We start from the raw sequence: 13,729 nt of genomic DNA, 5'->3' as shown, positions 1-13,729 counted from the left end.
AATGGCTACTAGCCAGGATGCACAGGGATGGCCTCTGTTTGCCAGAAGCTGGGAATAAGTGAGAGGGGATGGTTCACTTAATGATTATCTGTTCTGTTTGTTTCCTCTGGGGCACCTGGCATTGGCCACTGTTAGAAGACAGGATACTGGGCTAGATGGACCTTTGCTCTTACCCAGTATGGCCATTCTTATGTTCACTGTATAGAAAGGATGTAGAGAAACTGGAAAGGATCCAGCAGAGAGCGACAAAGATGATGAAAGGTATGGAATGCAAGTCATATGAGCAAAGGCTAAAGGAACTGCATATGTTTAGTTTGCAAAAGAGGAGATTAAGGGGGGACATGATAGCAGTATTCAAATACTTGAAAGGCTGCTATAAAAAAGATGGGAGAAAAGCTGTTCTGACTTGCCACAGAGAGCAGGACAAGAGGTAATGGGTACAAACTACATCATCACAGATTTAGATTAAATCTCAGGAAAAACTCCACAACTGTAAAAACAGTAGGACAATGGAACAGACTGCCTAGGGAGGTTGTGGAAACTTCTTCACTGGAGGTTTTCAAAAGGAGACTGGAGCCATCTGTCTTGGATGATTCAGACACAACAAATCCTGCATCTTGGCAGGGAGTTAGACTAGATCAGGAGCTCTCAACCTTTTTCTTTCTGAGGCGCCCTCAACATGCTATAAAAACTCCACAGCCCATCCGTGCCATAACATTTGATTTTCTGCATATAAAAGCCAGAGCTGGCGTTAAGGGGTAGCAAGCAGGTCAAGCAAACCACTGGTGGCACAGAGAAGCTAAGTTTCTCAGGCCTCTGCATCAGCTACATGTGGCAGGGCTCAGGACTTCAGCCCTATGCTGTGGGGTTTGGCTTTCCTCACTGAGCCCCAGCGAGTTTAACCCTGGTCCTATTTGGCAGCCCCCAAGGGGACCCCTGACTAAGAACCACTGGACTAGACAACCATTGCGGTCCATTTGCACCCTGTGATTTTACAGTTAATGTACAGACTGTCAGCGTCTGTACGTGCAGTAATTGACGCACGCAGCTTGGGAAGGTCCCGTGGTTACAACCACCCAGACAGTTTGCTTGCGAAGTTTGCAGGTGTGCAAAGTCACCAGGATCGGGGGGGGTCCCCTGGAACCTGCACTCCTGGCTGGGAAAGCAGCCAGCGATGGCAAAGCGGGACTCTGTGTCGTTCAGCGGCCCATGGACCGGCCTGGCTCAGCTCCTGCCTCGCACACGGCCGCGGGCGCCAGAAGCGAGCCCAGGGATGCCGGGGCCGGGGCCATTCCCGCGGACGCGGCGAGGGCACGTCGTGACCCCAGGGGCGGGGCTATTCCCGCGGACGCGGCGAGGGCACGTCGTGACGCTGGGGCGGGGCTATTCCCGCGGACGCGGCGAGGGCACGTCGTGACGCTGGGGCGGGGCTATTCCCGCGGACGCGGCGAGGGCACGTCGTGACGCTGGGGCGGGGCTATTCCCGCGGACGCGGCGAGGGCACGTCGTGACGCCAGGGGCGGGGCCGTTCCGGCGGACGCGGCGAGGGCACGTCGTGACGCCAGGGGCGGGGCCGTTCCGGCGGACGCGGCGAGGGCACGTCGTGACGCTGGGGAGGGGCCGTTCCGGCGGACGCGGCGAGGGCACGTCGTGACGCTGGGGAGGGGCCGTTCCGGCGGACGCGGCGAGGGCACGTCGTGACGCTGGGGCGGGGCCGTTCCGGCGGACGCGGCGAGGGCACGTCGTGACGCCAGGGGCGGGGCTATTCCGGCGGACGCGGCGAGGGCACGTCGTGACGCTGGGCCGGGGCCGTTCCGGCGGACGCGGCGAGGGCACGTCGTGACGCCAGGGGCGGGGCTATTCCGGCGGACGCGGCGAGGGCACGTCGTGACGCTGGGGCGGGGCTATTCCCGCGGACGCGGCGAGGGCACGTCGTGACGCCAGGGGCGGGGCTATTCCGGCGGACGCGGCGAGGGCACGTCGTGACGCTGGGGCGGGGCCGTTCCGGCGGACGCGGCGAGGGCACGTCGTGACGCCAGGGGCGGGGCCGTTCCGGCGGACGCGGCGAGGGCACGTCGTGACGCTGGGCGGGGCTGTGGCGCTTGCTCGCTGGCCCCTTTGTCCAGCTCGCTGCAGGCGGCGCGGAGCGGAGCGGGCTGGAGGCGATGCTGTCGGGTGGCAAGAAGGCGGCCGAGGGTGGCGGGGAGAGCGGGCCGGAGGTGCCGCCGCCGCCGCCCGGCCTTCCGAGTTCGGAGGGCGGTTCGGGCGCCGGGGGACCGGAGCGGACTCCACGTAAGAAGGAACCGTCTCGGGCCTCTCCCCCGGGAGGCCTGTCCGAGCCGCCGACCGCCGGCGCTATCGCCGCCCCCGGCCCCGAGACTACGGGCATAGCCGAGACACCCGAGGGCCGAAGGACCAGCCGCCGCAAGCGGGCCAAAGTAGGTGCCGGCCCAGGCGGGCTGCGCTGGGGCCCTTCCTCCCCGGCCTGCGTAGGGGGGCGGGCTGGGCTCGGCTCGGGCACCGGTCTCCGAGCAGAGGAGTGGTCGGGAGCTGGATCAGGACCGCCCAGCCCTGCCCCTTCTGTCCGGGCTCCAGCTAGCGGAAGGCCGGGATGAGGAGCAGCCTGTCTGTCTGGCCTGGTCCCCTGCTGGTGTCGGGCTGTGAAATCCCACCGCGCGCCAGGCCTGTGTCTGCAGGGTGGGCAGGATCCCACCCTGAGCTCCGGGGGGCTGGGTGTTGGTAGCGGCAAACGCTGAACACGTGGGTGGCGAGAGAAGCCTAGAAAACAAATTATTTGAAAGGGTGAAAATGGTGAAAGTCTCAGACATTTGGCATAGGATTAAGAGAAAACACACTAAAAAGTAGTAGATGGGAATACCTATGTTGTACTTGCTGTAGAAATGCTTTTATTTTAAATGTTGTATTGGGCTGGCAACGTCTATCAAGAAGTAAAACTGCGTTTTTATGTGTTGCTGGGGGGAAGAGATGAAGCTCATGGGGCTACAGATTCCATCTCCCTTCTTTTTTGTTCATCTGCTAGTACTATCGGTAGTGAAATTGCATGAGCATTAATATTCAAGTCTCAGGGTAGGTCTGCACTACAAAATTGCATTGGCGCAGCTGCACATCTGCATCGCTTCTTCTGAAGATGCTCTAAGAAGCTGATGGGGGAAGAGTTCTCCTGTCAGCTTAACTCCACCTCAATGAGAGGTGGTAGCTATGTCTCCTGTGGTATACTGCTGTCTGTGTGTGTGTGTGGGGGGGATTAAGGTTGGTATAACTAAGTTGCTCATGGGTGTGGATTTTTCACACCTGTGAGTAATGTAGTTGTACTGAAGTGTGTAGAGTACCGTGTGTAGTGGCCTTAGTTAATGTATGTTGAAAAGAAAGTGGGCTCCAATGTTTTGCGCCTTCTTTGCAGACTAATGAAAACTCCTGCATCAAGGCACAATGTGTGTGGGATTTTTTTTGTTTTTTGTTTTGTGATCGGGCCTGGAAACTTAGACCACAATTTACAAACGTTAGTGCCTGAGGTAAAGCACTAAATTTCTTTTGAAGTAACTGGTTTGATTTTTTTAATAAGATGATGAATGTAACCTTTGTGAGCTGTGTACCTCTAAAAATTAATCCCTACACCTGTTGGAAACCATTAAGAATATGATGATCTAATTGTCTAAAAGTGTATTTGGAAAGCAGCAGATGGATAGAGAAATGATTCAGAATAACATTTCATGAACTTCATGGAGCCCCCTGATTGAAAAAGGGAACATCTCCTTGAGACTCCATTTCAGTATAGAATGATTGTTCATTGTAAGATTACTAACCTGTCCAACACTAGACATGTGCACATAGTTTTCTTTTGCAGGCATCCTACTCTTGTGCTTCTGTATGAGACAGGCTGAAGACTCCCCATGCTCTCCAGTTGGACCTTTGAAGTAGTTCTCTGCCCATTTCCTTTCCAACTTTCCTTTCACTCCAGATCTTGACGACTGGCCTATGGCTTTGCCTTGATGCCACTACTGATGCTCTTACTTTCCCAATCATTTACTATTAAACAATTTTTTAAATTGCTTGTTCTTGTGTTTTGTTGGTGCAGTGTGTTATTGGACCTTAGCTGGCCAGGCTTCCAGATCAGTGGGTCATGATATGTATAGGGTGGGCTAGGGCATCATTATCTCAACATTACTATTGCTGCTTTAGCACTTTGTTGTAGGTCATCAGGGCTGTCTCTAGTTTAGCCTTTCTGCATTGTGTCAAACTACAGTGTCCATAGGGAGTTAGTCTGGGTCCTGCAGTGCCACAGTTTTCAGAATAACAGGATGAAAGTTACTCTTTACAGTTCTCTTAGATTGGAAGGCTCTAGGAACATACAAAGATAGTGATCACGTGCAGTCGCAAGTAAGAAGTCTTGTCTGTATTAATAGTTTTACTGATTAGGGTTACAATCACACATAAGTATGCAAAACTTGAGAGAGCCAATGGTTTGTACGTAGCCAAAGATATCGAGTCTGATCGACCTCTTAAACAGGTGGTCATCAGTAGAGGAGTCTTCCCACCCTACCCATAGCAGGGAATCCTTTTTATCCTATTGTGACCATGCCTAACAACTTATCCATATGCAGGAGTGTTCCAACCTCCTTTTCCTTATTTGAACTTTCGTACTCTATAGTTTTTTGGGGTGTTCCACTTCTCATAAGTTGTTTTTTTAGTTCCTTTTATTCTCATAGCATCTACATGCACATGTTTCCATGTAAGCAGAACTTAGTCAGGTTGTCTTGCTGTCTAGATTGGTACATTGTGGCATATTTTCCCAGAACATCACCCATAGCGCACAATTCTTTACCGTAATCTTGTAATTTCACTGGCACGGGGTCATTCCTGGGTCACATACTTAGGTCAGGCCTCCTTAAGCCTGAGGACCAGTGTGACTAAGCTGAAATCTTACGGGCCTTAGTTAGCCTGTAGGCCCTTGTATTACAGCTTTGTTTTACTTATATACTTCTACATGCTGGTCAATCCTGTCTACTCATATCTGTACCTATACCTACAACTTAAATCTAGTCATCGCTCATTGATTATGTATGTAATAACATGAGTGTGCCACATCAATAGATAACACAATTAAATGGTAACATGAATTCATTGCAACAAAGAATCCTGTGGCACCTTATAGACTAACAGACGTTTTGCAGCATGAGCTTTCGTGGGTGAATACCCACTTCTTCAGATGCAAGACCCACTTCTTGCATCTGAAGAAGTGGGTATTCACCCACGAAAGCTCATGCTGCAAAACGTCTGTTAGTCTATAAGGTGCCACAGGATTCTTTGTTGCTTTTACAGATCCAGACTAACACGGCTACCCCTCTGATACATGAATTCATTGGCTATAGTTCTTAATCCAGGAGCACCTGAAAACCCTCCTAGAGGCTCCAGGTGGGTCATCTTGTAATACTGGCTTGAAGTGTTTCAAAGACTTTATCCTCAAAGTTTGTCCAAATCCACCACTTTCAGTGCTGGAGTCAGGGACGTGTTAGCTGTGCCTTGTAAGAATGCAATCTACACTGTAATTCAGTGATACCTGTGCTATATCTCTAGTGGATGAAAATATGAAAGCAGATTGGAAACCCTTGGAACTGTGCAAGTGTAGTTCACTTTAGTATGCGAACCTGTGCTACCAGCTCTTGTGTTTGAAACTGCACCAGTGTTCACTTTCATCGCAGTAGTAAAAACTGCAGACGAGTCTCCAGTAGCATTGTGTTAGAATCATAGAATCTCAGCGTTGGAAGGGACCTCAGGAGGTCATCTAGTCCAACCCCCTGCTCAAAGCAGGACCAATCCCCAACTAAATCATCCAGTCGTCATTTACATTAGGGCTACTGCTGGTTCAGCATCTGAACCAGTGATAGGGTCAGTGGGAGTTTCTTTTTTTAAATTCCCTAAGATTAGATACAGCTACATAAATAACATGAATAAGAATATTTTCTTTGATCATGCTTAGGGCTCCATGTTTGTCACAGAGGTCGTGAAAGTTGCCGATTCCATCATCCATAGAGGAGTCTTCCCACCCTTTCTGTGACCTTCATAACTTCTGTGGTGGCTGACATCAAGGTTGCCCAAGCGGCTGGCTCCTGGGCCAGCTGCTCAGGTGGCCCCGGGGACAGCCACACTGGCCAGCTGCTTGGGTGGCCCCTGAGCTAACTGCTTGGGCAGCCCCGCATCCATTTGTGGCTGGAGCAACCCCCAGGCCAGCCACACCAGTTGCTTAGTGGCAGAACTCTTTGCCACTCTTAGGGCCCTGGGCCTAAGTGGTGGAGCAGGTGGACCCAAGTCCCCCTACCCTGGCTGCCGCTCCCCTCCCCCCGAGGTGGCGGCCCATCGACTTGCTAATTGGCCTTACTGCCCTGTGAATAAGGCATAGACCAGCATGGCGAAAGTAGACCTGTTGGCCGGCGAATCCCCAGGCCGTTGTGTGTGGCCAAGAGGAGCATTTCCGAAGGGATTGCTCCTGTATGGATTGTAACTATGGACAGGTATGTGTAGCCAGCCCATGGGCCGGGAAGAGGGCCCCAGGGAAGGCCAGGATTCCTGTCCATGTAAATGGGACACCCACAGTGGCTTTGTTGGACTCCAGGTGTAGTCAGACCCTCGTCTGTAGGGAGCTGATCCCAGCTCCTGATTCAAATGGATTCTGAATACACCTACAGTGCGTCCATGAAGATGTGAACTTTTACCTCACTACCAGGGTGGCCTTGGAAATCTCTCACCATCATGCGGCCCTGCAGGTCAGCCTAACCCCTGAACTGGCCTATCCAGTTATCCTGGGATGAGACTGACTATGGTTCTGGGACTTTTTATAGGACTGCGCCTGTTACTTGCCAACAGGGGAAATTGATGAAAGAACACTGAGGGGTATCCTCGGTTACGACCAGGGTGACAACCCAGGGAAGGGCCTTCCCCCAATGGGGAAACGATGACTGTATCACCTCCTCAGGCAGGTACAACTGTGGACGACACCCAAGCTCCTTAGCGGAGCATTGGAGCAGGCCATAGTTAGGGGCCAGGAAGAGGAAGATACCCTCCGGGCACCGCAGGGACCCCACTTCAGGGTATGGCAGGACTTTCTCTATTGTGTGGTGGAACATCCCCAGACTCATAAACTGCTCCGACAGCTGTTGGTTCTCTGGAGGTTACGCCTCTTGTATCTAGCCCATTTGGTGCCCTGGGCCAGACACCTGGGGAGGGAAAAATCTCTCCAGAGGGTGACAAGGAGGTTCTTCTGGCCAAGCATCCATGGGGGAAGGTATGAGATTACTACGACTCATGCCCAGAATGTCAGGGTACTGGGCTGAAGGGAGTGCCAAAAGCTCTTTGTTCCACTGCCTGTGGTTGGGATGCCCTTCGAGCATATAGGGCTAGATTTAGTAGGCCCCCCCCTTGAGAAGAGCATGACTGACCATCATAACATCCTGGTTATCAGGGACTATGCAAGTATTCCAAAGCTGTCCCCTTGTGATCCACCGCCCCTAAGATCGTGGCAGGACTCATGAAGGTTTTCACCCACTGTCACCATGCCTCCATGGGTCACAACTGAGAATACCAAATTCACGACAGGCTGCTGGGAAAAAGGGCAGACACACTCCATAACTGCTGGTTATTCTTCCATGAGACATACTAAACCAGCAACAAAACTAAACTTCTGTCTCACCACCCTGGCTAACGAGAAGTCAGAAATGCAGCCTCCTTAGGTATTCCAGTCCTGGATTCAACACCCAGACACTAAACTTAATGATGAGTGATTATTTAAAACCAGTTTAATCAAACAAAAGGGTTCTTCTGATCCTAAAGGACCAGCCCCATACCCAAGTCAATATACAATTCAGATCTTACCCAATAATCATGCTGTTGCCAATTCTTTAGTAGCTAATATCTAAAGGTTTATTTATAAAATAGAAAGAAAGATGAGAGTTAAAATTGGTTAAAGGAATCAAATACATACAATAAATGCAAAGTTCTCAGATCAGGCTTGTAGAAGTGATGGAATAAACTGCTGGCTTAAGACAAGTCTCTGGTTGCTTCCAAATCATTGGAAGGTCCTCAGTCCCTTGGTTAGAATGCTCTATGCGCCAGTTAGTACAAGTTCATAGTCCAGAGATCAGAATAGGAAAGAGGCAAAATGGAGATGATTCCAGGGCCTTTTATAGCTTCTGCCAAATGAAGGGAAACCCATTGTTCTAGTTTGTGGGAAATTACAGGTACCAAGATGGAGTTTGGAGTCACATGGGCAAGTCACATGTCCATGCATGTTTTGCTTAGTCATAGAATCATAGAAGATTAGGGTTGGAAGAGACCCCAGGAGGTCATGTAGTCCAACCCCCTGCTCAAAGGGGGACCAACCCCAATTAAATCATTCCAGCCAGGGCTTTGTAAAGCTGGGCCTTAAAAACCTCTAAGGTTGGAGATTCCACCACCTCCCTAGGGAACCCATGCCAGTGCTTCACCGCCCTCCTAGTGAAATAGTTTTTCCTAATATCCAACCTAGACCTCCCTCACTGCAACTTCAGACCATCACTCCTTGTTCTGTCATCTGTCACCACCGACAACAGCCTAGATCTATCTCTTTGGAACGCCCCTTCAGATAGTTGTAGGCTGCTATCAACTCCTTTTCTCCCTCCCCCACCTCTTCTCTTCTGCAGACTAAATAAATCCAGTTCCCTCAGTTCCCAAGCCCCTTAATCATTTTCGTTGCCTTCCGCTGGACTCCATCTGATTTGACCACATCCTTTCTGTGGGGGAGAGGGGGGAAACTGGACTCAATATTCCAGATGTGGCCTCACTAATGCCAAATAGAGAGGAATGATCACTTCCCTTGATCTGCTGGCAATGCTCCTACTAATGCTGCCCAATATTCTGTTAGCCTTCTTGGCAACAAGGGCACACTGTTGACTCTCATCCAGCTTTTCATCCATTGTAATCCCCAGGTCCTTTTGTGCAGAACTGCCTCTTAGCCAGTTGGTCCCCAGCATATAGCAATGCATGGAATTTTTCCATTCTAAGTGCAGGACTCTACACTTGTCCTTGTTGAACCTCATCAGATTTCTTTTGTCTCAATCCTCTAATTTGTCTAGGTCCCTCTGTACCCTATGCCTACCCTCCAGCATATCTACCACTCCTCCCAGTTTAGTGTCATCTGCAAACTTGCTAAGGGTGCAATCCACACCGTCCTCCAGATCACTAATGAAGATACTGAACAAGACCAGCCCCAGGACCAATCCTTGGGGCACTCCACTTGATACTGGCTGCCAACTAGACATGGAGCCATTGATTACTACCCGATCTAGCCAGCTTTCTGTCCACCTTAAAGTTCATTCATCCAGCCCATACTTCTTTAAGTTGCTGGCAAGAATACTGTGGCAGACCGTATCAAAACCTTTGCTAAAGTCAAGGAATAACACGTCCACTGCTTTCCCCTCATCCACAGACCGAGTTATCTTGTCATAGAAGGCAATTATGTTAGTCAGGCATGACTTGCCCTTGGTGAATCCATGCTGACTGTTCCTGATCACTTTCCTCTCCTCTAAGTACTTCAAAATTGATTCCTTGAGGACCTGCTCCATGATTTTTCCAGGGACTGAGGTGAGGCTGACTGGCCTGTAGTTCCCCAGATCCTCCTCCTTCCCTTTTTTAAAGATGGGCACTACATTAGCCTTTTTCCAGTCATCCAGGACCTCAAAGATAATGGCCAATGGCTCTGCAATCACATCTGCCAACTCCTTTATCACCCTCGGATGTAGTGCATCCAGCCCCATGGACTTGTGCTCGTCCAGCTTTTCTAAATAGTCCTGAACCACTTTTCTCCACAGAGGGCTGGTCACTTCCTCCCCATACTGTGCTGCCCCAGTGCAGTAGTCTGGGAGCTGACCTTGTTCATGAAGACAGGAGGAAAAAAGCATTGAGTACATCAGCTTTTCCCACATCCTCTGTCACTAGGTTGCCTCCTCCATTCAGTAAGGGGCCCACACTTTCCCTGACCACCTACTTGTTGCTAACATACCTATAGAAACCCTTCTTGTTACTCCTCACATCCTTTGCTAGCTGCAACTCCAGTTGTGCTTTGGCCTTCCTGATTACACTCCTTTATGCTTGAGCAATATTTTTATACTCCTTCCTAGTCATCTGTCCAAGTTTCCACTTCTTGTAAGCTTCCTTTTTGTGTTTAAGCTCACTGAAGATTTCTCTGTTAAGCCAAGCTGGTCGCCTGCCATATTTGCTATTCTTTCTGTACATCAGGATGGTTTGTTCCTGTGCCCTCAATAAGGCTCTTTAAAATAAAGCCAGCTCTCCTGGACTCCTTTCCCCCTCATATTAGCCTCCCAGTGGATCCTGCCTATCATTTCCCGGAGAGAGTCAGTGTACTTTTCTGAAGTCCAAGGTCCGTATTCTGCTGCTCTCCTTTCTTCCTTTTGTCAGGATCCTGAACTCAACCATCTCATAATAGAAATCATCACCCATATCCTAGATAGAACGTTTACAGGAAAGTCCATTAAGTGTAGATAGCTGTCTCCTATGGTCCATTGTGAGTTGTGTTCTTTGATGGGCCATTCAGCTTGAAGAGTTCCTTCACAATGTGCTGACTAAATACCTTATGGGTGCTACCACGTGAGCAAACATTTGAAATACAGGTACATAGTTAATATTCACAACTTCAGACACAAAAATGATACAGCCATACAAATAGCATAATCATATTCAGCAAATTCTAACCTTTCCATAGACACCTTACTTGACATGCTTTGTACCAGATTTGTTGCAATTATATAAAAGCGGTAGCAACCATGGTCTACGTGGTCATATTTTAATCAGATAATGTCACACCCCCAATAGAAAACTGATGCAGGAAGGGGTTCCTATGACGTATACTGCTGAATACATCATAGGAACTTCCCATTCTTGGTTCTGTATTACTACAGCTTCTAATTCAATATTAGAAGTATGAGTGTGTAACAGAAATGGTTCATCAAAATCATGTTTGATTAAAACAGGCTTCTTCTTTGTAAGGTTTATTTTGGAAGTAACAATATTGAATTTCTTTATGATCCCAAGGTAAAACTTGGTTAGACCAATAGTGGATTGGATCTGTTCTTGCAGCATAATTCCTGTGTGTCGTGATCTTGCCAAGAGCAAATGAAAATAGCTAATTTATCCATAGAAACTTCGGCAAGTGTTTGGAATCCAATTAACATTGTCAATGTAGATATTAATGTTCTCTGTAGTGTAGGTATCTTCACATTTAGCCATGAAAGCAATGTGGTGGTTTGTCTCAGTTTCCCTTTTCACAATGCACATTAGGTGGGTAATGCCTTCTCTGCTGTTAAAAGTTCCAAAACTGGTTACAAGCATTAACTTTGAAATATCAGTATCACAAGACCTTTTAACATAGTGTGTTCATATGTATCACTCTTAACGTGTTCAAGGTTTTTTTAAAGATCATGCACGTTGTACATTTTTACAGTTTTTGGTATCAGCAACAAATTAGTCATGAGTTAAAATTAGCATTAATATTAACATCAAATCTATCAAGTGTACATTTACAAGCATTTTTGTCATGCCACGCCTTTGGCTTAATACCATTGAGGTTTTTGGCATTTTAGGGTTAACCCATTATCAGGATAAAGTTTTTCCTTTCTTCCCTGTCCTAGAGGGTCAAATTCTGAGCTTTCTTCCTTAACAAAATCCATTGGCTGGTTAGGTGTGTCCTCCCTGCTAACAGCAATGGGCCAATCTTTCTCCCCCCCATCATCCAGGTAATTTGCATCAACACAGACATTAGCTTGTTTACTAGGTAATGGTAAAAACCTGAAAACAATTCCAAGGCTGGACTCTGTCTTAAAGAGATGCCATCCATTTTCACTAGCATGTTAGACTTAAAATTCTTTTGTTCTTCCATTACCAACTTCTGCTTCCACATGGAATTAGATGTAAGTCCATTAAGAGATTACAAGACATATCCAAAGTGTCTAGAGATGAGTTTGCCTACCATCCCCTGTATTCTTGAGAGATTAACTGCACGGCTGTCCTGCTCTGCAGATTCAGCTACCCAGTCTTCCCTCTGAACCTGAGGCAGACTGGTTACTCAAAGAATCAGTATGGAGACATTCATGTTCCAACAACATTGTCTCGCCAGCAAGCTGGTCAAGCACAGCCACTTGGTCATCATAGGGCTGTTAAAATTCCCTGACAGTTTTCATTCCATCTGACACCTTCTCTAAATTGTTCACACTGGGTCTTTCTAAAGAAAAGTGGATCCATTTTCGACAGAAAAATTCTGGCTCTTAAGAACTGAATCAAATCTCTCAACAAATAAACTGTTGCCTACTATGGACAGAAATTCATCCTGATCTACATCTATTACTGTATATACTTGTTCATTAGCCTGTTAGTTTATAAGCCGACCCCCCCAAGAGGGTTAGGTAAAAATAGCAAAAACTGTATGACCCTTTCATAAGCTGACCCTATATTTCAGGGGTTGGCAAACTTTGGCTCCCAGCCCATCAGGGTAAGCCGCTGGCAGGTCAGGACATTTTGTTTACTTGGAGCATCTGCAGGTATGGAGCCCCTCAGCTTCCAGTGTCTGCGGTTTGCCGTTCCCAGCCAATGGGAGCTGCGTTTAAACAGCGTTTAAAAGAGAACTGGATAAATTCATGGAGGTTAAGTCCATTAATGGCTATTAGCCAGGAGGGGTAAGGAATGGTGTCCCTAGCCTCTGTTTGTCAGAGGGTGGAGATGGATGGCAGGAGAGAGATCACTTGATCATTGCCTGTTAGGTTCGCTCCCTCTGAGGCACCTAGTATTGGCCACTGTCGGTAGATAGGATACTGGGCTAGATGGACCTTTGGTCTGACCCAGTACGGCCATTCTTATGAGACTTTAAAAAGTCTTTAAATCCTTCAAAGTCTGAATCAGTCTCTGATTCACCAAACAGTTCATTAAACTCGGCTTCAGTCACAGCTGTACTTGCATTGTCGTAGATGTCACAGGGTTATCTTGAGACTCAGATTCCTTCTCATCATCAGCCTCTGTTGTGTCATCATCTAATATGGCATCATCTTCTGACCCGTCGAGTGCATTGCTGATACAGCATTTCCTAAATGATTTTTCTACCATTTCCGAGGGAATGGACACCCATGCAGCCTTGATCCACTGAGTGACCAGATTGATTTCGGGCTTCATAAGATCCCGCCTTTTGTCAACGTCACCATGCCTGAGCACATCCATTCAGACCACATTTTACTTAGCCTGTCTTTAAAGGCTTTGTTCAGGGAGACATCAAGTGGTTGTAGAACTGAAGTTAAGCCTCCAGGTATTGCAGCCAAAGTAGTTTTCATATTTTTGGCCACATTTTTCACCTCATCCATCTTGTGTGCCCTGAACATGTCCCAAATGAGCATAGCAGGTTTCTTGAAAAGTGCTCCTGGTCTCTTATTCCAGGACTTTGGAGTGAAGCCTGGAGCTGGAGCACGGAGCAGCTCCAGAGCAGTGGAGCTGCAGGTTTTTGCCTGGAGCTGGAGTGGAGCTCCAAAACCCTGTCTTATTCCACAGTTTTTCCAGCCATTCAACAGTCCCACTTTCATCCATCCCTTTTTGTGTTCACGTACGATGACACCAGCAGGAAATTTCATGTTTTTAGGCCAGGGTTTTTCTTTTAAAAATAACAGGAGGGAGCTTTGATCCA

General features: G+C 48.3%; 1 protein-coding gene across 1 annotated transcript in view; it reads left to right on the top strand.

Moving 5' to 3' along the window:
- The first annotated feature begins 2,070 nt into the window (after positions 1 to 2,070).
- The window catches only part of KDM1A (lysine demethylase 1A), a 171,720-nt gene continuing 160,061 nt past the window's right edge, over positions 2,071 to 13,729 (top strand). The window contains exon 1 of the mRNA XM_044997670.1: positions 2,071 to 2,438. Coding sequence (XP_044853605.1) covers positions 2,166 to 2,438 — 273 coding nt within the window. The 5' untranslated portion in view covers positions 2,071 to 2,165. The remainder of the gene's footprint in view (positions 2,439 to 13,729) is intronic.

The sequence above is a fragment of the Mauremys mutica genome, chromosome 23 (genome assembly GCF_020497125.1).
Source record: "Mauremys mutica isolate MM-2020 ecotype Southern chromosome 23, ASM2049712v1, whole genome shotgun sequence".
Classification (NCBI taxonomy): Eukaryota; Metazoa; Chordata; order Testudines; family Geoemydidae; genus Mauremys; species Mauremys mutica.
The sequence above is the reverse complement of the archived record's forward strand: the minus strand, read 5'-3'. Positions and strand labels throughout refer to the sequence as shown.